General features: G+C 44.0%; 1 protein-coding gene across 1 annotated transcript; it reads left to right on the top strand.

Annotated features, from left to right (window-relative positions):
• Positions 1–1,304: 1,304 nt before the first annotated feature.
• On the top strand, positions 1,305–25,417 carry ppp3r1a (protein phosphatase 3, regulatory subunit B, alpha a). The gene is made up of 6 exons (XM_034608244.1): positions 1,305–1,645; positions 12,392–12,431; positions 21,032–21,208; positions 22,822–22,881; positions 23,624–23,808; positions 25,191–25,417. Exons 1-6 carry the CDS (start codon positions 1,643–1,645, stop codon positions 25,236–25,238), a joined length of 513 nt encoding a protein of 170 aa, XP_034464135.1. The 5' UTR covers positions 1,305–1,642; the 3' UTR covers positions 25,239–25,417.

Genomic DNA, 25,417 nt, shown 5'->3' with positions numbered 1-25,417 from the left:
TTGGACTAACCCAAATTCTCAATTTTCAAATTCTCATAGTGTTTTGGAACGACTCTCTATGTGTGGCTGTGTGTATGTGTGTGTGTGTGTGTGTTATTTTGTGTGCAGTGTAATGCAGTATTGGAAGTTAGATGTTTGTACTCGGGTGAAGTTGTGCTCCTACGTACAGGATGTTGGTTTTCTCTACCTCTCCCAAAGGACTTAGCCAATGAATACTTGTGTTTGTTAAAATGAAATATTGACATATCTGCAAGAACAATCGATTTCTCGTGGGAACTATTCATATTTTAAAATGAAAATAGTATTTTTGTGCAGTGAACCATTTGAAATGTTTTCATAGATAATAATAATCTTGTGTGTATTTTGTTATAAATTACATATTTTTGTGAAGTGTTGAATTTGACCTATGCAACAAACCAGAGCAAAAAAAAAAAGATGAAATTGTGCAATATAGTTGTTTATAAAATTTACATTCTGACCTTTTGTAAAAGTGTGTTTTGTTTGTAAATAATAATAAAATGGAAAATCTTTTTGTGTGGCAGATGTGAACTTATACTACTTGAACTGTAATCACTGATCTTTGACCTGCAGGTCTCCCAGCATCCACTAGTTATCATGTTCAAAACAGAAAGTTGTTCTTTATTCATCTTAAAATCTAAATCTAGAAAAATATGACTGGAATAGAAACAAGTATATACAGTGTAAAACACAGACAAACATGTACAGTGTGAGAATAGTGAATGGATTGTAAATGAACCATTGTGTGGCAAAGACAAAATGAATATTTGCAGAGTTAAGAGTTAAAGTTTCAGACCATAAATGGGCGTGTGGAGTTCTACTGGGAGCAGAGCTGCTTGTACAGGCTTACTGGTGCAGAAAGGAACGATACCTTCAGACACTTGAATCAGTGTGTCACTGAAGGAGCTTCCCAGTATCTGCGCACACACACACACACACACACACACACACACACACACACACACACACACACACACACACACACACACACACACACACTGACATAATGGATTCCCTTACCTTTACCTTAACCATCACAACTAAATGCCTAAACCTGATTCTAACCCTAAAACTAAGTCTTCCCCTCAAACATCCCATTGAATTAGTGAGGACCAGTCAAAATGTCCTCACAATGATGGTATTAAACAAGAATTGGCCTCATAACTATAGATAGAAATGCACAAACACACACTCCGGGTGCAGTACCGTCCTAACGCCGATAGGTGGCGCACACGCACAGCCCGGTCGAACGTGCAGCACTATAAATAAATAAAGAGCAGCGGGGAGTACCCGGATGTACAGTACTGCTGCACCTCCCCCCCTCCTCTCTGCCTGTCTCCTCCCCTCCGCCGCCGCCTGCTCGTCAAACCGAGCCTCCTCCGCCGCCCGTGTGTCCCCGCCCCTGCAGTGGAAGCCTCCGTGAAGCGCCAGAGACGGAGACCAGAGCCCGAGACCAGAGCCCTGAAGCTGGGTGGTGAAGCCAGGCCGAGACCCGCACAGCCCCGCAGCGCCGACAGCACTCCTCCGGTCCTCCTCGCCTCCGTTCGGCGGCCCTAGCGACTCCCCCTGCTCCTCCAGACCTCCTCTCTCCGCCGCGCCTGGATTTCATCATCCGACCTGCAAGATGGTAAGCGGCTCCCGTATCCCCCCCCCCCCTCCCGCCGCCTGGTAAACACGGCGGCGGGCAGGCCCGGGCCGTCACACGGCGGGACACTGTGGCCTTGTTGACAGCTGCCTTTTTCCGCGGTTAGCTTCGAGCTAACACTCGACAGCGCGGAGCTCCGCGGGGGGAGAGGAGGCGCTTCCCCCGCGGGCCGCTCCCGGCTCCGCGTCGCCCGCCCGCCCGCCCTGCGTGCCTCCTTCTCCCCCCCCCCCCACCGGAGGCTCCCGGCCGCCCCGCAGCCCGTGGCCCGCTTCCCCGCTTCCCCTCCCGCTCGTCGCTAGCATCTTCATTAGCGACGAGGCCCCGTGCAAATTAGCGTCAGCGGGAGAATCACACGCGTTAAAGAGGCCCGCACGTTTCACTCAGCAGCTCGAGCGAAGGAGAACAAACAAAAAACAAACAAAAAAAAACACGTAACGTTCACGCTCCGGAAATCAACGCAGAATCGAACGCACGATTCCTCGGGTCTCGTGCGTGTTTCCAGTGATCGTAGAGGAAGCTGCGGCCACAGGACTCGATGTGCTGCCTCCACCACGCAAACAGGGATGGGCCACGAATCGTATCGACACTAGAAAAAACATCGGTCGATATCGATAAATATCACGATACATGTCACGTTATCGGTTCTTTTGATTTACAGATTGAATTTTTTTCGCTCTCGGGTGAAGGTTTGGTTTTTAGACTCTTCTCCTGACAAACAGCTGATAAACAGCTAAACATCGTATAAATCTGACATAGAGCGTTAACGTGTTATACGTCCTCACCGTGCTTTCACAATGTGTACGCTTCATATCGACTCACATTCATGGGGTTGCCTAGTAACCGTAACACATCCTGGACTGGATCCATATTCAACTCACCTGATAATAGCTGACATTTCATCTTCAGTTACCATTTGCATGGGCGTAGTTGGGGATTGTAGGTTCCATACGCATGATATGAGCCCCCCCTCGGCCCCCTCACTCACTGCCACCTCTCCGAACTTACAATTTATTTCCAACGCACAATAAATCGTACACTCTTCTGCACACCAATTTTTCCAATCAATTATTGATGTCCTCATTTGCACAGATTTGGCAACAGCAGCCATTTTCTCATTAGCAATAGCGCGCCACAGTTTTGTTTTAATCGTCAAAGAGCCAAAAGCCACGTTTTATTCCCTGTGCCAGTTTATTTTACGTTTGCTTTAAACGTCTTGAGGACACTTTATGTGATTGGGGTTTTATAGATTTTCATTTCTCAGATGAATATGACTAATAAATCAGCTGGGCTGGTGGATATTAGCTAATGGCAGATTTATTGGTGTTTGTGGCGGCCTATAGGCAACAAGGGATGTCCCACGATTTATCAGAGGGCATTTAGGAACTGTTAGATTGCTTTTCCACCAGGAACTAGTGACAATATGTAGTCACAATTCTTTGTAAATAAATCTCTATCATGTTCTATATCATTTTAACCTATTTTAAGACCAATATTGTCATTGACAAGCATAATCTCAACAGAAGTCATTAATTGGGCCTTGATTTGATATCAGTGGCTGAAGGAATGTGTACTTTGAATCAGCAGTGTTAGGTCTGCTAACATCACCTGGGGACACGTGAGCCTCAAATCTGGAACAACTTGAAAAAGGCCCCGGGTTGGGCGACTGCTACATAACTATCAGAAGCTCATGTATTGTGATTCTAGGTCATTGTTCCTGGATCTATTCTGCATATTTCTGTAAACACATAAACCACACACAGCAGCCAGGAGTTATGAGCATCTATCCGTGACCTAGCCTTAAATAAGAAAGTGTCAGCTCGGTGCCAGAGGGTAGAAACTCGGGGGTTGTCCTACACACAGTGTGCCAACTTGTGGCCTGTCAAACTGCACGGCTCCCTGCTGCAGGGGGAGGTTGGGGGCAGGGATCCTCCGTTGCTTAAGCATGTAGTAGTGGAATGATCTGATGCTAAGGAGACCATATGCTGCCTAGCAATCAAGCGCCACCCACATAAGGATGGAGCCGTGGCTAATGTAAAAGAGATAAAAGCCACAGTGAACCAACCACCGGCAGGAGTGATGATCAACGCTGTGTGATCCACGCTGCACTTCCAACCAGCCCACTCAATCTGGATTTATTCTCCTCGCTGGCCGTTTCTCTGCTGCAGTCCTCAGCTTGTGCTGGAGCCAGCAGCCACTGGCACAGGACAAACTCTTAGCCAGGTTTGTCAGATTGGAAACACTTACAGTAATTAGTGTTTGAACTGGAGGTGTGATTCATGTAAGAGTGTCAAAAAGGATGAGTACATGCAATCATGACAGGTGAAAGGATTTCTTGGCCTTGATATTGATGCAGGACGTGAAGAGGTTCATTAAGCCGGTTTGAGTTGTTTCTGTATACATCAAGACATACTGCACCTGTTGGCGAGAAGCAGAATCTATAGTTAAATCATCAAATTAAGCGTCTTTCTATTTCTGCCTCATCAGCATTCAAGGCATCAAATGTGCCGTGACTGGGGCTTCAATGTAGGTACGCATGTAGCCTACGCACGGGGCCGAGCATTCGTAGGTGTGCGTGCGTCGCTCTGCAATTACACCGCCTAAACTCTAGAGTTTCTACTGCGTTGATTTACTAAGGGGATCATGTTGGAGCTGATAGATGTTGAAGAGCAATTACTTTTCTTAAAGAACTGCAACGAAGAAAAGAACGTCGTCGTCCGTGTTCTTTCCTTCGACTCAATTAAAAAATGCTGGTGAAGCAGGAGATTCCTGAAATGCGATGCTACCAATCCGATCAATCGCAGCTCTAATGGTCTGCGTCGCCTCGGAGTTATATCTTCTGGGAGGTGCGTGTCAGGCTACGGCGTAGGGTTCTGCGTAGGGTTCACGTCCACGACTAGGCTACAGCGTAGCTTCGAAGCAGGAGCATGAACTGGGCTTCTGGAGGTGGAGCAGGATCCCCGGCTCCTCCAGCCCACATGTCGAACTGCCCTTGAGCAAGACACGATCCCAGATTGTGTGAATTGGATGTATGAAAAATAGAGAAGGGCTACATATAGACGTGCTGCATTAATAAGTTAATGTGACACCTGGTGTAAAGTACTTTAGGTTTGTGTTAAGACTAGAAAATATATATATCTATATAAATTAGAACCAGACCGATATGAGCCTTTCACAGACGTATCTGTGTTCATATTTGCTGATATAAAAACATATTTTACAGAATAAACAGTGTTGAAAGATTAATATTTATATCTTATGCAAAGAATTTAGCTCTATATATTTGCTTAGATTTATGTTTTCTTTTATTTATAGTTATGGTTAAACTCTAAAATATAAATATTTCTTTGTCGAGAGGGTTTGTTAAAGAAGCTGTTTAAATGAGAGATTGGCCAGTAGGATGTATTTTTTTTGCCAACTGTCACTTCCACTTTCACGAAGTCACAGGTAGATATTCACACATTTCCACAAAGTAAAAGAAATGACAAATGATTAACAGCAGCAGCAAACACGTCCTCATCTTGTTATTGACAGGTGTGATGCTGTGCATGAGGCTGCTGTGGCAACACTTCCACTAAGAGTTTGGCCTCCTCTGTGAATCCTGGTAGCAGCACTGTTGCTGTGCTGGTGTGTGTGTGTGTGTGTGTGTGTTTGTGTGTGTTTGTAGAAATATTGTTGCGTAGTAAATGTCGATTAATGCTCGTCTTGTGTCTTGCAAAGTGAATGAGAGTAGATTCAAGATCTGAAGGTTTTAACCATTCTTTGATACCGTATACTGAGTGCTTTTGCTAATTGTTGAGTCATTTAATTCATGAACTTTACAATAATTCAGAAATGTGTCATTTGCAGCCTTAAAAGATGACCTCTGCTTGACACAGTCACTGTTGTTCTGTCTCTGCTGGGATCTCCTCTTGTCACAGCATTAGTCAGTGTGTCACCAGCAGAAATCTCAAACTGGGGAACAATCCAGAATTGAGCTATTTCCTAAAGATGAGAATCGAGTGTCCTCAGCAGTTGGCAAAACACGGTCGGGCTGTATCGCCACTGGGTTAATGCATGAGAAGATTTGAGCATTGTTAGGACACATGGCATTATGAGGCCTTTTAAAACCCTTTGTAGGTAAGACTGGGATAGAAATGGCTGAAAGGATTAGCCCTGCCAGATTTCCTTCAGGCAGCAGAGACTTTGGTAATTATTTTCATATTTGCACTTCACTCCTAAATCTAGTACAAATCCCTTACACACACACAGAAATACACACACAGACACAAGAATCTAGGCATGAACACCTAATCAGGCGATATTAAAAAAGCAGGAACTAAAGAAAGAGAGTAACTGAATTACGAAAGAGACGATGACTGTAACCTTGTAGCGGCTCATTTTAATTCTTGCCCACATCCTCCACGGCTTCTCTTCCGTGTAATCAAGTAGAAGCTTGTTAGCGATATTGCACAGTCAGATGGTCATTGGCCCGGGTTTTGCCTGCTGAAAAATGGAGCGGTGAGCTCTATTTAAAGATCCGTCTGAAAGCTCAGAGCTCGGATCAGTACTCTGCTGCGACTCTGGAGAGATGAGCGTGTTCATCATAACGCTCGGCTGTATGGCAAGGCCCGGTACTCGTAGACACGTGTGTGTGGAGGAGGGGAGTCTTGTGATCCCTGAACCGCGAAGAAACCAGGGAGAAAACACAACTCGCATCGATTCCACCTCAACAATAATGTCAGCAACATGCATTGTTGAGCACACAAATGTGGACGTGTGTAAAATGGCACGTAGTTGTAATTGATTTGCTTTGTGCAGATACACAAACCAGAGGTCTTTGCTCTCAACACAACCTTGTAGTTTATGGTGAACAGCTATTTTGGCTCCTCACAGGTTTTCAGAGGCCGTTAAAATGACATCACTTTGCATGTTTATGTCCAACCCTCAGTCCGGTACTAAAAGTACACAATTTATAACAACATAAAAAAAAGAAATCCTGAAAATATTCATTATTTTTTCCCCTTTTAAACTTCTGATTATAACAGTTTTCAATAAATCCTGAAGTGGTTGTCGCAGCAGTTCTGAACGTGCTGCCTGAGACTTCCTGTAGTTTTATTGTAGGTTATGGTTTATTGACTTGTGATCACAGAGTCCTCCCGCTGTGGTTTGCTTTGGAATGGCCAAGTGAAACACTGCTCCATCATCCAGTCGGCTTTCCAATCTCACTCTCTACTGAATGTGTCAATATATGCGAGAGGCAACGCCATCGCCTCCTAACACCCTCAGTCATGTTTGTTCAGCAGATTTTGACTTGTTGCTATTGGTTATGGGGAAATAAAGTATTACAGTGCACATAAATATGCCTCGCACAAGAAGAACAGATTCTTAAATACCATGCAGGATGAGACGGTCAAGGTTTGGAATGTGGATCAGTTTGTCGGTGATGTTAACAGATGGGAGTGGTGCATGCCTTCCCTCTGATCTCACGTTTTATTTACAAGTGATAATTATTCAGTAGAATAATTATTTGATAATGATAATAATTATTTTCTAGTAATCTTAGAATTCATGCAAGACATAAGTCAATTCCACCGTGTGCTATTCGGCACTGACTGCACTCAGAGGGCACCACAGTGTTTAAATGTCTATATTATTTGCAATATGTTCAGTCATGCAGTTTGTCTCTCACTGTAACTACAGTTAGAAATGTCAAGTTATCTGTTTCCTGTCCACTTTACAGTAAGCGTTACAGGAAGAAAAGTTTGCTTGATCAATTTTGGACAGAGCAGTCGATGAGTAGTTTTCTGATGCCACTGCTGTGCACTTGACTAAAGCACTAAACCCTCAAACTGCAGATGGGGCAGGCTCGACTTGTTTATTTATTCAGTTTAAAATGACAGGGACAGCGCACATTAATAAACACTTCTGTAAATTAGCCAGTTTAGCCATCTTGGCTAATTTTCAACTGTAGGCAGGTGTGAGTGTGTCAGCAAACCTGCCATCGATAGATAAATAGATATATAAGATGATGGAAAGTTTCAAGCTTTACCGACTCTATAATGGGTTGCACCAGATGTTCAAGCTCAACCGATGTGCAGCCTCGTTATTTTAGTGTCATCTACAAACTTCTGGAGTTGAACTGCTGGGTTGTTGGGGTTGTTTATCTGGTTGGCGATAGTTTGCAGTGCTTCATCCTTCTTACTGGCCTGGGGTGGGATGGGATGTAAACAGTGACCAGTATGAAATGTCTTGCGGCATGTGAACAATGTCTGCAGTATTTACTTAGCACTGTGACATCTGCACACCGACATTAGTTGATATAGATCATGTTAAGTTTTGGTGATGGCCCCACTGCACGACCCACTTGTTGACAGGGAAGATGGAACCTGCTGTGAGGGATTGACTCACTGAGCAAGCGTTCAGTGAAATGTTGGGGCGGTGCAGAACGTGCTGTCCTTGTCTGCCCTGTTGAGGAGAAGCAGTAATCAGCGGTGAATTGATGGCAGCACAGTTTGAAATCCCCACTGTTAAAGCGCCACTAGTGCACTGGCACATTTCCCCTGTCTGCATTTTACAGAGAACCACACTTTCCCCTGTAGAGATTCAAGTTTGTGACGATAGCAGCCGGTGTCAATGTGCTGTAAACAAAATCACGTGATCTCTGAAGCAGAATTAATACATTAAACCCTGTCTGTACCTGCTGCACCATCCCTCACCTGCGTCACTGTTGTGAACGCGTCTGAGCAGAGAACCCCCCCCCCCCCAGTGCATTGTGCATGTGTGAAAGGGAAGCTGCGGAGAAAGTCCCGACCCAATTCTCCAGAGATCCCCTGCAGGACATGTCTGACAATGGCCATAGTAATCTGGTTTGAGTAGCAGAACAAACAGAGAATTAACTAAAATCTATAAAGTCCTAGTGAGTGCTGCACTGAGGCTGCCACTCCGCTGCACCATGTTAACCAGTCTGCAGCCACATATACTGGGCTCTTCCTTCCTTCGTGTTGTGACTGGCTGCTGCACGTCTATAATTAGTTGGGTTTTTGGGTCGGCCATAGTGTTCCTGCTGAACCAGCGACAAAGCCACACTCTTCATTATGCAAAATGTGTTTTGTGTGCTGAGGCCCAATTGATTCTGAATGAAAGCTGCATTATTGATGAACCAACACGAGTCTTTCTCTCCTGCTCTTTCTCTTTCTGCCTCTGTTCCTCTCCGAGATGCTTTTTCACTTCATGAATTTCTTTTCCTATGTCTGTATTTTTATAATCATCCCACCCGGTGCGCTCCATTAGGATCTTTTGTAAAGGCGCAGCTCAACCAGAGTTGCGTAAAGTGGTTTATTATCAAGATAAAACAGGAGTTACTCCTGAACCCACGCTAACAGCAGCAGTGACCTAAGGCCTTAGTGAGTAAACCTGTAATCCTCAACACAAAGTCTGCTTTGCTGTAAGGCTCTTTATCTCCAGGGACCCTCCACCTCGCACTCGAGGGACAGATGTCAGTGATGGAGTGGAGAGGAGGCCCACCCCTCACTCGTGTACCCACCATTTTGTTTAGCTAATTATTAATTTACCTTCTGTAGGCTAAGATTAATTTATCATATTTCACAGTTCCAGCAAGTCGGCACTATTAACAATGGTATTAAAAATGCGTTTCCAAAGTTTGTTTAACTCTGATTGTTTTATATTGTTCATCCACTCATGGTTGTGCATTGAATGAATCTTTCTTTTATTCTGTATTTATCTTTGGCTGTAGGTGTTGTAGCACTATTGTTTCCTATTTACTTCGCTGTTGAATTATTCTAGAATATCAATTTATATGTTGAAGGCAGTTGCCTCCATTGCGTCCCCAACATTCACAAATTACATAAAGATGTTAAAGGTGAATTAAAAGAAACGTCTTCTCGTTGTATAATTTGTGCATCTTTCTGTTGAAATAGCATTTTATAGTTAATATTGTTCTGTGGTTGTTTGACTCGTGCTCTGATTAGCACAATTTTGCTAAACTTAAAAATAGACTCGCCAATGAAAGGTCTCCTCAGAACAAGCTGGTGTCATCTACTTATTGTATATTAGATGCAAATATTAAGCGACACTTAGTTTTGCACGTGAGTCATCTGGTCTCACATTATTTAACTAACAGAGCTGCGTACATATTTTGGAGAAGAAACTGCTGCTGCTTTCATGTAAACTCTTAGTTTCCTTTTGTCCAATTCTAGACGTCTGACATATGTTATGACGGCTGAGCCAAGGTGCTGTCTGGAAATGTGTCAGGACATGTTTCTACGTCTCCTGTTTTTGACCAACAGAGAAGATAAAAGTCATAAACCACAGAGTAGTGCTCTGAGGTATTCCTCCTGTGTAATGCCACAAACAGGTCATTGAAACTGTGTAATGAATCATATACTTGTGTTATAAGTCTTCCTGGAGCCTAGATGGACTCGAAGTAAAACACGACAATGATTTTTGTTTTTTTTAGTCCAGACCAAAATATATGTGTGAACAACATTTAGTCTTTATATAGCAGAAGCACGGGTGATTTCACAACCTGTCCTTGAACTTGAGGACCCTGGTTCAGGGGCCTTGAATCCAAAATCCTGCTTTAGCAAGTGACCGTACCTGCTGCTCTCACAGAAATGATTTTTTGAACCTATTGGGATCAATTAAGTGTCACATTGTCACTATTACCCACTGGGCCACACGGGCAGTGGGACACCCAGCTCCAGTAATGGTGGAGTCATGTGCTACGCATTCAGCTACACAGGAATTCAGTCTCCCAAACGGCCGGTGCCCAGCCTCTGTCGAGTTGCCCCACAGAGGAACACCACGTACATGTCAGCCTCAGATCACATAGTGGCCGACTCCCTGCTCCCCCCGATAGGGTGTCAAATGCTAAGTCGCTTTTCCTGGCTAATCCTGAGTCACCTCTTTCTCCTCGGTGCTCTTAAAATACCACAACTTCACTGAGGTAAGTCTGCTGTTGTCCAGCAGCGATAAGCCAGGACATGACATAACTGGCACGGGCTCTTTCTAGTCAGTTCAGTGTGTATGGATTTATCTGTGTGAGCAAGAGAAGAAGAGTAGCACTTACTACTACACTGTGGCAGAGCACTGTGGCAGAGCAACGGGTGTGATTACTGCTCTATTTTCTTTAGAGCGGGGAAAGTTGTGTTTGTTTGCATTCAAGCTCCCAAACAAACCATCGTCACTAAGCTCTGTTCACCTCCTTTTGTTTTCATGCAATTTACAAAGGATTGGAGGAGGAAAATAAGTTTAAACTGCAGCAGGACTTCAGTTCTGTTCGCTAAGGTTTACTAAGCTCCAATGTAAATAGTAAAAATAGCACAAAAAACAACATTAAGGCCCTTTTTAGATAGAGTGCGACAGCAGCACTGCTCTGAAACCCATTCTTTTCAATGGACGTTTTCACTATGCTGCTCCCTTATTTGAGATTTATCTGTTAGTGGACCAACAACCCCACAGTCAAATTCCTCTTGTGTTGTCTTTAAAGCCCCATGTGCATAATTTTTTAACTCTAGCAGTAGCATCCATAAAGAAAGAGATGGAATTTTTCCACATTTAAATTCAGTACAAAAGGGTTTTAAATCCACGTTTCCCTGCTGAGCAGCTGCAGTCAGTGTTGGGTATCCTGGACCCTGAATGTCTCAGGTCGATAGCCCGCTGCTCTCCGTCTCCTCTCGCTCTCTGAGCTGTGGGATCCCCATTCCATCACCCCACCTCCCTGCAACTGGGACTCCTTACTGGCTGCCATGGGAGCGCTCAGCCTCACCTCGCCAGCTGCCAGTGGACACTGCAGTGTTGGATGGGTTGGGATGTGGATGTGACTGCTGAACACGAGCCAATTCCACCCCCCCCCCCCCCCCCCCCCCCCCCCACCATGCAGTATCTATGATTCATTTTAAAGAGCATTTGCGTTACGCTGGAAGGTTTAATGCCGTGCAACATGCATGACTTGAAAGAGGCTGCCCATGTAAATCTGAATCTGGCTCAAGGAGGTTTTTACATTGACGTGTTCACATAAATGGTTTTAAGTGGCTTGTATTCCTCAGTGTTTGCAATCTGCAGCTGCTTCTTCAACCACACAGATTTCACCTCAACCTCAGTAAATACTGCAGCAGCTGAAATGTATGAAGACGAACACAAGTTAGAATCATATAGACCCATGGATCTAAATCTGTAACTTTGTATTCAGGCTGAGAAATTAACTGTGGATATTTGTGTTTGCGTGTGTGCTGATTTTGGAACATTTCCCTTTTTATATCTGTATCATGCGTAGCAAAAAAAAAATCCAAAACGTTGCTTTGTAGTACAGTAATAACAGTAAGTCCACAGCTGTGCAGAATAGTAACAACTGTATTAATTGTTACCTCATCCTGTGGAGTGAATGTTGCTTCGTGCCGCAGGACTCAAACACTTGCATGTAGACCAGCAGAGGAATTCACATCCGTTACATAGACGGATGTGAAGATGTTTTTACTTGGAAGGCAGTCAAGCTTTGCTTTGTAATCAAAATAATCTTAAGTATGAATACATGACGTAATGTAAAAGCAAAGGTTCAGAGATCACTAGTACTGGTGTTATTGGTAATCTCAGAACACACAGAGAGGTTTCCAGTAAAATGCAGCTGTGGTTGTTGGTTTCCATTTTAGTCACTAGCATCCGAAGTTCCTAACAGTGTCTGATGAAACTATTGTGATGTCGTCTGACTCCTCTGTTTCTCTCTTTCTTCAGGGAAATGAAGCCAGCTACCCCCTGGAGATGTGCTCGCATTGTAAGTATTTCATACGTTTGCTGTTGTAGATGTGCAGGACTCAATTATGCTCCAGGAATCACAGGTTTCAAAAATGTGTTATCTGACACATATTTATCAGTTGCAAGGTTTCTCACACGCTCATGAAAAACATGACATTTGTGGTGTGAAGTTGTGCCGCTGCTCTTTTTTACATATTAATGTTTTACATCATAAGGACTGTTCAAGTTATCTATGAACATTTTATCAAATTAATTTCTTGATAATCTACTATTATATCACTAGAGCCCGGGCGATATGCAGAAAAATGTAATTGAGTCTTCATATTTTATAGCTTAACCCTACATGTTATTATAGATAACTATAAATAAAAAGAAAACCCAATTATAATTATTTTTATGTCAAATTTAAAGCTAAATGCAGATATTTTCTGCATTTCTGATTCTTTCAAATACAAAATGCTGATACTGACATATCGGTAGGGTTGTATGGTTTTTGTCTGTCACGAAATAAAATGACATACACACATTTGTTAATAATACAAACCCCTGTTATTCTTATAGTGCATTGGGTGCTAATTTAATTTAACTGTATTTGAATTTTATTGTTTGTGAAGTTGGTGCCATCTTTGAATGAAACTCATGTTTACAAGATGTCTGCCCAGTAGAAATGTTTGAGCCCCTGAGCTCTGAGGAGGAAGAGGAGGAGGAGGAACTGAGGATATGACTCACATTTCTTCTTTTGTCCACCTCCTTCATCTTCCTTACCTTTTTTATAATACAGCATCAGATTGTCTCTGAATGGCAGATTTCTCATTCTGGTGCAAATGGCCCGGTCTCAGTGGGACGTTGTTACGGAACCAGGTTAAACTGGTTCTGCTGCTGTGTGTTTAATGAGCAGTGAGGCTGAGACAGGTCCCACTGTAGTGTGGCTGTACTTCAGGGACCATGGCAATGTTCAGGTCGACCCCATCGTTCTCAGAACCAGAGCCACACGTGAATAATCTAACACAAAGTTGGCTGTTGAGATTTTTGGGTGCACAGTAAAAAAATGTCTTATACGAACAGAAGGCTGCTCGGACATTTGCGTTCACACATGCGGCCCCTGCGGAGTAAGTCTGGAGTTCAGTGCATGTCTGAAAGCAGCTTTAGATTGTGTTACTGTTAACATCGTGAAGGAGGGGAGGTGGCAGAACCTTGGCCTGTCAGGCATTCGTCCCCCATGATTGTGACACTGTGGTGAGGGGATCCATGACCCTCCACTGAACCCATGAGGGACCTCTGCATTCAAACTGAGATGTTTACAGCTTTGTCTCTTCTTCTTCTCCCTGTTCACCACTTTGTTTTCTCTGTGCTACTTTCTTTTTCTTTTTAAACGTTCAATACAGTATAGGAAGGAAAAATACTTAAACATATAAACAAAAGCCAAATGAACAAATTTTAACGGGTAAAAAATAACTATATTTAACAATATCAAGGCACCAAATCACTAGATAAACTGGATAGAAACGTTTGCTCTGCTTGTTTCTGTCAAACACTCTCCTACTCTCTGTTCCCCTCTTCTCGCTCTTTGGCTTCTCCCTCTGTCTCTCACACCCTCCAATGACAGAGCAGCTGTTCAGCTCATCAACTGCTCGGACAGGCAGGCATTGGCTGTGAAGGAAATTAGCCTCTGGCCTGCTGGTGGTGGATTCAGCCTCAGCCTTAGAGCCCCGAAGGAGTGAGAGTGTGAACAAAGACAAACACTCACTCACCTGGAGCTGCTGTAACTCAGTGTTTCAGTTTCCGTGAAATCGAGCTGAAGAGTTTATCTCTTAAGAATCGCGTCAACAAGACAGACTTTGAAATAAGGTGGTTGCTCTATTTTGGAGGATGAACGTTTTGAAAGGCCTGAATCCTTCTGCCAGTGCTGCTGGTTTAAACAGGGTTAGATTAGACAAAAAGTGTAATGGTTTACTGCGTGCACCCACTCTGCTCTGCCACTCTTCACACGCACACTCCTGACCACATCACACTCTCGCCTGAAACCATGGCAGGCCTGTCTGCAGCCTCCTAAAATAAAACAGAGGGCGGCTTGCTGGAGTTCCTTGTTGCTAGGGGTTTCCCTGAGGTGGGCGCCAGGGCCCCTGGTGGTGGGGGCAGTGGTGGGGTGAGTTTGGGGGTTTTCTGATGACAGCACCGCTATAAATACACACCATCAGCGCGCTGCCCTGCTTCGCCCCCCTCGGTTTGGTCCATGCAGGCGAGAGCCGTACATTATCAGAGCAGCCAGAGCAATCAGCCTAATGCACCGAGTGCTGGACTGCTCCTCTGTAGTACGCACTCCTCTCACCAGAGGCCTGAATGAGATAAGATGGAGGGGGGATTGAGTAAAGGTGTGTGTGTGTGTGTGTGCGTGCCCCTTTTTTTAACTCAAAGAAATTACCTGATTTCCAGATCCACGAGTTGTAGAGAGTCTGTTTTGTTCGTACCTGAAAAGACATATTAGATAGACCAACTCTTAGATTATATCTATTTTTAAGGTTTGTACTAGTGCTGGTAAACAGCAGTTAGAGATCAGAGTGTGGATTCCCCACCCGAGCCCTTTGGGGGGGGGCTGGGGGGGCTATCTACTTGATTTTCTACACTACATGTGCCTGTAATTGGGGAAAACAAAACAGAAAGCCCATTGGGTGCAGGTTGAGCTCGGTTAGTTTTCTCTAGGGCTCAGACAAATGCTCTAAAACATCTCCCTAAAACCGTTTCCTCCTGTTTCTCAAGCCCAATAAATGTATTTATGTTTCATGGTCAGTAATATAAATCAGTGGCTTTATTTTAGTATTTCCCTGCAGCACACTGTTGTCCTCTGATATGTTCCCTTGAGAACACTACACTCTTTTCCCCTCAGTAAAAGCCATTATGCTAATTGGTGCAGTGTCATGTGTCAAACTCGTGTAAATACCGAGCTGTGCATGTAACCTTCTCATGTTTACCCCCCCTCGCTCCTTATCTTATGTGTTTGGGGAGCTATATACAGCCGAGCCTGGGCTGTTATTATCAGGAACATGCAGCCGATTTTTATACCGTACATCACCCCCGCCCCACCCCCGGGCTTGTCTCAGCTCAGGTTAGCTTTGCAAATCGAGTCACATGTCGCCGCTAATGTGCAGTGTGAACCATTTGGTGGCTGAGCATACTTAAGAGGACAAATTCATTAATGACTTTTTGGGAACATTGTGTTTTTATAATTAATGGAAATGGGGAGTAATAAAAAAAATCCTGCTGCACTCTCCAGATTTCCAGCTCACACAGCTGTGCTGCTGCTTTCTGGTTAGTTCGAGCTACTGGACTTTTTAACTGTGGCGACGTCACCGTGTTGAGCAGAACATCACAGGGGCAGAATGTGAGGGAGCTGGAGAAAAGAGAAATGTACAAGTCAGATGCTGTGGACACATTTTTTTGCCAGCCCCCTTAATACGATGTGAGAATACAGCAGTAAAATGTCTGAAATTTCACTGCAAGCAAGTGGGCGTGTTAATACAATCTCCTGTTGCATTCTTCATTTGTGAGAGAAAAGACTCTGGAAATCGACTGGACACAATTTTCCAGATGTTTTTTGGAGTGCGTGCCTGAGACAGTGCAGTCAGAGATGCTCCCCTAAAAGGAAGTTATTGACCAATTGTTGACTAGTTAGTTTTTCGTTGATATTAATATTGATATTTAGCCAGTTTGTTCAAGTAGAACCTGAATAGTTTCATTGTTTCATCAACCTCACATGCACGACGACATATTGAACTTGCTTTTCCAGTTGGATTGTAATAGATTTTGTGAAAACCTAAAAATTTAGATTCATAATATAAACAGCAGAAATATGACAGGAGGCCGTGTGAGACAAATCTATGGAGCATAGACCAGAAGGAGGTCGTTTGGCAAACGGCTGCAGTATTTTTTATCTTAATTGATGCATGTATGTGTGTGTAACAGACACTGGGATTCATCCAAAGGCTGATTTACATATGCATGTGTTTCCATGCATGTTTTCACCTCGTTAACAACTGTTTAAATGTACCTCCTCCTTTTGTTCCCGTGTGTTTGTGCGTGTGCGTGTCTGTGTGTGTCTGTGCGTGTGTGCGTGTGTGTGTCTGTGCGTGTGTGTGTGTGTGTGGGCTACTTTGGGGGCTAACGGCTTCCAGTTGCCTAGTAACACAGTTGAGGGTGCATACAGCGTTTATGGAAGTGTGTGTGTGTGTGTATTGTGATCTGCAATGGAGTATATGAGATTATCATAATCATCTCACAGTTACAGTGGGTCTCCCTCAGAGCTGCTCATTAGCATAGCAGTGTGAGGAGCCTCTCTGACTGAGCAGCCCTCTCAACAAACCGTTTCTTTCACATGTTGGAATAATTTTCCCTCTAACGCAGACCGATGTAAAATGCTATATTAATGTTACTGCCATTCTACTATAGTATTGTTTCATACCTTGTAAATGTAAGGAAAACCAGTGTTATATTATATTTCACTTTATAAAATACATCAATAATATATATAAAAACGTTCTTTTGAATCATTGTGCACTCGACGTTAAAGCCTAAAGTAAATCGGCCATACAAAATGTGATTATAGGTTTATGGGGTGTGCTCACACACTGTACCACCTTGCAGCTCTACTGTACCTTCATTCATATTCTACCCATTGATATAGGACGTGTACATTAGAGTATCAGTTTGCATCGTGGCAGCTGTCACTGCTGGCGAAGGCTCAAACATACAGGCTGTAGCTGGGCAGTGGGGTTATTGGCTCCAGTCCCTCCCGCAACCCTCAAGAGGATAAGCAGTGTATATGTAATGGATAGATGGATGGTGGTCAAATCAATGCAGCTCTGACACCGTTCTGGTCTCTACCTCTCGGCCATAACCGTTATCCGAAGGAGCCAAATCTTGGATAAGTCAGTTGAGTCAGCTGCTTTTGTAAAACTCCTGTATATCCACCATCCGTTTTTATTTTGCTCCGCTGGGCTCCACGTCGGTCTGTGACGCTGGCAGATGTGCGATTGTTGGTTCACGTCCTGTAAGGGGGACTCGGCCTGTGAGAAAGCTGTTGCCCTTGTTTGCATGAATGATGCATGCAGCTACTCTCTCGACAGCTCTGGTGCTCGGGCTTCAGTGCTCGGATGCTCGCTGCTCAGCGACTGCACCAGAGATTGTTCCGTGTTGTAAATGTCCCGGTGACCCGACAAGAGGAACTTAAACTGTGACAGGGAGCCGGCTTGAAAGATTCATGTTAACATCTTCTGTTTGGTGGAGCGCTCCACTTTAGAGTTGTGCAAGTTGAAACCTCCGAACTTAAGGACGTTGGTTTTCTCCTCTCTTCTCACTCGGCACAATTAAAATGGCAACTTGTATTTTCTTGCACAGGCTTCCTAATTGAGTCATTGGCAAACACAAAAGGGGAGGGCGGCTCCCCTTGTTGCTCTGTGCCATTGATTTTGCACCCACGTGCAGGATGTGGGGCGTGTGTGATATCTGCAGGAAGTGAGTCAGGAACAAACTGAGCCCTAAATCCAAATTATATTCATTCCTACACTTACACACTGGCTGCATGGAGCCGATTACCTTGATTCGAAAGAAAATGGCTTTGATTTCGGGGACACTAAACCCAGCGTGCTGATTGTCTGTTGCACCGATGCCCCCCCGCACAGACCGTGTGAGCCAAGCTTGTGTCATCTGCTGTGAGCAGGAAACAGGAGGCTGCTGATAAGGAAGTGTTTTGTGTCACAGGACAGACGTGTGCTTGGCTCTGATAACTCGCACCTAGTGGACACAGAGAAACCCTGTGACATATCAGATTGTGTGTGTGTGTGTGTGTGTGTCTGTGTGTAGTATGTTTGAATTGGGAAAATAAAAACAAAGCACTGACCTCCCGCCCTCAGCACAAATAAATATATGTATATGTGCAAAAATCATGGAAATGAGATGCAGTACAACAGATGTGTATTGTATTCCTTAGGGGTTTTGTTTCTTTCTCACAGGTTGATTTAACTAAAGCCACAGCAGCTTTTGCATCACTGATTCAGTTCAGCAGGTGTTTGCACAGAACACACACACCGGAGGCTGATAGTCATACTGAAGACAAATAAGAGTATTAACCAACAAGGGATGTGTTTGAGTTGTAGAAGTTTGCTGCAGTTAAACAAAAAACATCCTGATTTTCATTTTTTGTTCTTCTGATGTGCTCGTATTGTGTAATTATACTGAGGCTGCAATTAACATCATTTTTAATTATTAATTCATTCATCATTTAGTTTAAACATGTGAGAAAACAGGCAGAAACTTCCTGAAGGTGGCGTCTTTGTCACTTTCACAGGAAACTTTAAAAATCTGCAAATATTCTGGTTTGGGAAGCAGGAATTTTGCTATTTTGCTTTAACAAAATTGCTTGATAATTATTTTGCTGTTGACTCACATCAATTACTCTGCTTATTGCCAGCTTTTTGCTATATTGCACCATATATCAATTGTTGCCTGTTTTTGTGGGACTGTATTTTGTCTCCTTGAATATTTGACGGTTGTTCTGCACATTCGAGTTTCTGTCTGAGCCCGAGAGAAAACTAACCAAGCCCCAGACATGAACTTCTGTTTCTTGTGTCTGAACCCGACCCAACCAGACGTTTCCCCTTTTACAAGCACGAGCAGTGTAAAGTATCAAGTAGATCTTACAGTGGACTTCAGAATATTGTTCAGGTTGTGCTTCTCTTGGCTTGCAGGCTCCTCGGTTGTAATCACCACAGGAGTCACTGCTGCTGTGGTTGTAATTGTTCCAACTTTCTCTTTCTCTGTATCCTGCTCATTCCTCCCCTTACTCCTCCACTTCACTGGGATTAGTCATGGAGCTGATGTAGCTCAGCTTGTCCCAACGTTGAAAACCCAAAACACAGCCCACACCGGTCTCTCCCTCCTTCCAGCTCTCTGCATCACATAATAAGTGAGAGGATGTAGTAGTTCTAGTTTACCACTGTAAATGAATTCCTAATAAACCTGTTTAACATCCATGTTGCCTGCAAAAATGCCAACCTGTCCGCTGCCAGCCATGGCCGGAGGCATTTTGTTTCTGGGTCGTCTTTACAGACCTTTCTCCCAATATGCCTCGAGAGCCTCGAGTGATTTGGCATCAACGTTAACTTGGACTCAAACATGACGTGAATAGATCTTTGTGGCTGAAATTCAAAGCCACTGTGACCTAATTTCTGTCCCATTCCTGTGAAGGTGATATCTCTGTTGCCTGGAGAGAATTTCATCACATCTGGCACAAACCTCCACAGGACTCCACGGGCTGATTAGAACGTAGAGGTCAAAGCCTCAAGGACACTGTGACTGCACAAGACACGTTTTTGTCCATAAGTCAGGAGTCAATCCACCAACCTTTAGCACAATTTAACAGACATGACTAATAGGCATGAAGTGATTTTTATCTAAATGGTCAAAGGTGAACTTCACATCATAATGTTACAAAAGAAACGCATTTCCATCCATTAATTAAGATCATAACTCCTGAAGAGACGGGAACATTGTGACTGTAACTCTTGGATCAGGTTCAATGTAAAGTAAATCTGATGTAATCTTTTCCTTGAACTATATCTGAGCAGGGCCGTCCCTGTGCAGGTCAATAAAGCTGATGTCACCTGTAATAAACTGAATTGTCGGCCTCATAAATTCATCCCCCCCACCACACCCGGTTGTCGGGCCTTCCCTCTGTGAGCGGCGTTAGATTAATAGTTAGCAGGTGTCATTTAGGGTCCCAGATTAAAGGCGGGTGGTAGTTGTGTGGTTGGCCGTCGGGATCACGTGAGTGTGTGTGAATGAGCTTATATAGTAATTAACAACTGGCTTTGTTATTGCTTCTGGATTACTGCCACTGCTCAGTCTGCCGGCGAGGGAGCGGAGGCTGCTTCTGATGGCAGGGGAAAGAAAGATCCGGGTTCCTTCTCATAGAAAAGCACCGGTAGACAACAAGGGCTGTAAGTCTGAAATAATCCTGCCTGTGTATTCGTCTAATTCCTCCACTACCGCTCCTCTGCTCATTTCACAACCGTTCCCTGTTTCTTCTATTTTAGGTTCACCGCAGTGTTGTCAGAGCAGTAGCAGAGGTGGCTGCGTGTAATACTCTCAGTCAATAGTTTCTATTTCATGTGTCTCTTTGTAGAAGAGCAGGAACAAAATGTGCTGTGGTTACTGTGGGTCTGCACCTTGGAGCGGTGAGCTCAGTCCTGTGCAGGCCGGAAGTGGCGTCCTTGACCTAGTTGCGAGCGGTGGCCACTAAAGTTTATGACTACAGTTCAGTTGCAGGTGTGAGGATGGATATTTATGTTTTGCATAAATATTTGCTTGCATAGTGGATGTGATTCTGCACCACGGCTCATTTCTCTCTGTCACTTTTAGTTCTACTTTTTCCTCTGTGTCCTAATATTACTTCCCTATGTGGCGGCCCTGAGTTTATGGGGCCCTCAGGCATCCTGAATCCATCTCTTCACCACTGGTTTTCTTGGCATTGTCTCGGTATTGGATAAGACAGCAGCTGAATATCTGCGAGGAAAATGTCAATGTCTCATCTTCCATTTTTCTCTCTTTCTTTTTCTCTTTGTCCAGTCGATGCTGATGAGATTAAGAGGCTAGGGAAGAGGTTTAAGAAACTCGACCTAGATAACTCTGGCTCGCTCAGCGTGGAGGAGTTCATGTCGCTGCCGGAGCTGCAACAGAACCCGCTGGTGCAGAGGGTTATCGACATATTTGACACGGACGGGAACGGAGAGGTGGACTTTAAAGGTATGTTATAAACTCTGCTGCTGTGGGGGAACCACTGCTACCTGACTTTACTGCCTTTATACTGGTCTGTTATTCTGTGAAAGACACCACAGCATCATCGTTCTGCATCATATTTTTATATATATAATACTCCATATCTCAGAATGACTTCCTCTCTCACCCTTACTTTCAGATCAGCCAGCTAACTAGCGTGGAGAGGTTTACTATTTGAAGTCTGGGTGGTGTTGGTATTTGGCATCAAGGCTCTATGTAACTCCTTGCAAGCGTACACCCAGCTTAGGACAGTACATCCCCGAAAAAGAACAGCTGCATCACATACAGAGCCCAGCATAGATATGAGCCCAAAATAATATAAGATAAACTTGTTCCAGCTGCAGATAGAACATGTGAACACGTACATAATGTACACCTTTCACTTCACAGGGTATTATCATGTAGGGAAACGTACTTGAGTAAATTGCAGTGGCACAGGATGATCGCATGAGGAGGTAAACTGTATTTGTGCATTATGCACAGGGAGATATTTAAATATATGGTTACATATATCGACTGTTTTAAGTCTATAGGCAGGTATAGTATACAATATGAGTATATAATGGATTGTTAATACATAAAGTGGTGAATTTCCCAATAAGTATAATATATATGGAATAATATAAGTACTGCAGTGTATCTGTGGGACCGGAGTTAAGGTGTTTAAAATATTTCCTTGAACTCGACAGAACATAAAGTCTTGAGAAGATATGAATGTGACCATCGTCTTCTGTATGTCAACACAAGTTAGATATGTCATTAAATCATTTCTTATCAATATGTATGTAAATCAGCCATGAAAGCTCCCAAGTGAATGTACAAGAACCAGTTCTACCCATTAGATTACTGCACATACTGGTGGCAGCTTAATGGTTAATGTTACACTGCATTAATGTGTCTGTTGTTTTCAGCTGAACCAGGGGCCGTGAGCAGTCACTGTGATTTTCTGTAATAAAGCTGATTAATGGCAGAATTCATGTCGGTGCACAAACACACAGCGTCCGAGTGGTGACAGGGAATTAATGACCCCAGACCCTTTTTAGACAAGTTTTACAAAACATATTGTTCTCAAAGTTTAGTAAATGCACGACTCTGTATCTCAGAGGTTTAAGCTGCAGTGCATGATGGGAAAATGATCAGAGGGGAAATGATCAATATGGAGGGACTTTGCTCCCGGCAGCCGTCATCATCTCTCAGCCTTTCATTAGAGGAGAAGTGCTCAAAATAGAAATCAGAAAAAGAAAAATCAATATATAAAACCAGGATTCCAGGTTTTGACAGTAAAAACAGATGTTATAGAAGTGATGAAAAGAATAGAAATCGAAAAGAATGTGAAAAAGAATGACTGGTTCCATCTATTTATTCAAGATGTGCTTGAAAATGTAATGGGTTCTTCCTTGGGTCAGATTTCATGGAAGTCGGCGCAGTAGTTTGTGAGTAATCTTGCAGAAAAACAGAATGGCAATGAAAACATAACCTCCATGGGGGAGGTAAATATCAAGAGGTTGACGTGTAATATTGAAGAGGAGGCTGCATATGAAGACGTGTGGTCTCTGACTGTTGTTCTCCTCCTCCTCCAGAGTTCATCGAGGGAGTCTCACAGTTCAGCGTCAAGGGCGACAAGGAGCAGAAGCTTCGGTGTAAGTAACGCTTCTTCTCTACTGCTGCTTTCTCACCTGCACTGAACTCACAACATCTTCCTGAAACTCTCCGGAGGGGTTTGTACGTGAGAACGTCCAACGCAGCCCATGTGAGAATAAAGCAGGGACATGTCTGGAGAACTCAGCGAGCGAGTGGGTGTGTTGATGAAGCTTCTATCGTGTGATGGACGGGAAAGTGGAAGAATATTAATATCTCAGGATGAAAAGAGGAGTCATACATGTACAAGATGAAGATGTCAACTAGGAAAGACAGGATTCCAGAGCTGTTAGGTCACTTATCCTCAAACGTATCTGCGTGATTTGCTGCCTCCACACAAACCCTCCAGGTTTAACTCTCACCTCGTCTTTATTGCAAACCCCCCCCCGGTGAAAACAACAGTAAAGTACAAGTTGCTAATAGCTAGAAAAATGCAAAACAAATCCATCAGAATTAGATTCTCCTTCCAGCCACAGTAGTTAATATGAAAATGAGACCTGAACGGTTTCAGTGCCTCTAGAGGCCACACACGAACGTGTTTGAAGGATTACTGTCCTGGTTTGCTCAGGAGTGCACGGGGGGGGGCAACAGGGACACAGTTACACAACAAGGTGAAAGACACGTTCTGTCAAGTGTTGGTCGCCAGACAAAGACAAGTTCTCTGAATGTGTGATGCTCGGTGACTGATTTTATTCCTCTCTCTTCTGCCCCTGCTTCTGTTTCCCTCCCTCCCTCATTCCACAGTCGCTTTTAGGATCTACGACATGGACAAGGACGGCTACATCTCCAACGGCGAGCTCTTCCAGGTGCTCAAGATGATGGTAGGCAACAACCTGAAGGACACGCAGCTCCAGCAGATCGTGGACAAGACCATTATCAACGCAGACAAGGACGGAGACGGCAGGATATCCTTCGAAGAGTTCTGTGCAGTGAGTGGAAGTATTTGCTTCTGGGAGGGGGGGGGGGGGTTGACATTTCCGCTGATGCAGCCTGTTGTAGTGAAGGCAAATGTCAAAGGGGCAGAAAAATTCTGGAAACAGCTTTTTGCCTGGGCTCGTCAGCGCTGGGTTTCAGTTTCAATCCTCTGTCGGGGATGTAAATATAGGCGGCTGAGTTCTGGCTACATATGACGGGGCACTAAAAATACTGAGGTAGCACTTCAAAATTGAGCCATGCGACAATTAAAAGATAAAACGAACAGCTGACATTATTATTTGACAGGATTCCTCTAATCCTGGGATGATCCTGTGAGAGGAGTGAGATAGAAATGACGGTTTTCTCCTGTAAAATAAGAAACTAGGAGAAGCAGCGGCGCGGACCCGAGTGCAGAGCAGTGAAGTGTTAATGAATTTCTTTGAGAAGATGAGTTTTCAGCCTCAGCGGCAAACAGGGGGCGTTATATCACTGCAGTGGGACGATCACAGCTGCACTGAGAAGCAGAAAGAAGGAAACTCTGCTGCCTCTTTATTGAATCGGGCTCAATAACCGGAACTTAATTACACAAACATTATTAAAAAACATTATTTAGAAATTGCTCCAACCACCGAAGGAGAAGAAGCCGATACAAACCTGCTGTCGGATCCGTAAATCAATGCTCTTGTCAACTGACAATTAAAATAGAAAAGTCCATGACCTTAAATCTAATTTAGGATTCAAATATGGAGGCGAAGTCTCTTTCAGCGCATTTATCATTACAGGAAAACGTCTTCCTGACTTTGCTGGAAGACGTTTAGTGAAATGAAAGGCACCAGTTCCGACTCTCTGACAGACACGAGGCCCACATTCGACGGACGAATCTCTGGAGCCTTGAACTAAAAAAAAAAAAAAACCCAGGCTCTCGTCCTTGTGAGGGTGTATTTTCAGGACGGCGCAGGAGAATATCACATCCTGGTTTTATCAAAGCGACACTGCTCAAACACACGAGGGCTCCGGGAGGAGTCGGCGTGACACGATTTGTTCCAGGAGAAACTGGGTGTAAAAATAAGTGATGTAAAAATAGATGATTGTCGAAAAGGGGGTTGGCAAGAGTAAGAGAGAATATCTACACATCCAGTGCATTTCAGAGGGAAGACTAGAGACACGTGTTTGTGGGTTTAACACACAACACGTACTACTACACTACGTTTTACACACAAAGCTCAGTTGTACTTCAAGGGGGAATGTGACTTGTAGTTGTTGATGAGAAGATCTCACAGATCCAGATTCACCATCTCGACCTTTCCTCCCATCGGTGGATTAACGGATGTATCTTCTCGTCCCTCCCTCCCTCCCTCTCTCTCGCTCTCTCTCTCTTTCTCTCTCGTTGTTCAAGGTGGTCGGCGGCCTCGATATACACAAAAAGATGGTGGTGGACGTGTGAGCGCCCCTCCGCTCGCCGGATCCCGCCCCGCCCCCCCCCTTTCCTCCTCGACACTCGCTTTCTCCACCATCTCTGAAGATCTGCTCAAGACGTCCGGCAAAACGCTCACTATGTAACTCAATGGAAGTATTCTCTCTCTCTCTCTCTCTTTCCTCCTCTCACACTCTCTCTCTCTCTCT

This window comes from Hippoglossus hippoglossus, chromosome 15 (genome assembly GCF_009819705.1).
Source record: "Hippoglossus hippoglossus isolate fHipHip1 chromosome 15, fHipHip1.pri, whole genome shotgun sequence".
In the NCBI taxonomy this organism is placed as follows: Eukaryota; Metazoa; Chordata; class Actinopteri; order Pleuronectiformes; family Pleuronectidae; genus Hippoglossus; species Hippoglossus hippoglossus.
Note: the sequence above shows the minus strand (reverse complement) of the source record. Positions and strands in the feature narration are given on the sequence as shown.

Coding starts and splice junctions, on each gene's coding strand:
- ppp3r1a (XM_034608244.1), top strand. Junction 22,882..23,623: donor CAAGGAGCAGAAGCTTCGGT/GTAAGTAACGCT, acceptor CTCATTCCACAG/TCGCTTTTAGGATCTACGAC. Junction 23,809..25,190: donor CCTTCGAAGAGTTCTGTGCA/GTGAGTGGAAGT, acceptor TCGTTGTTCAAG/GTGGTCGGCGGCCTCGATAT.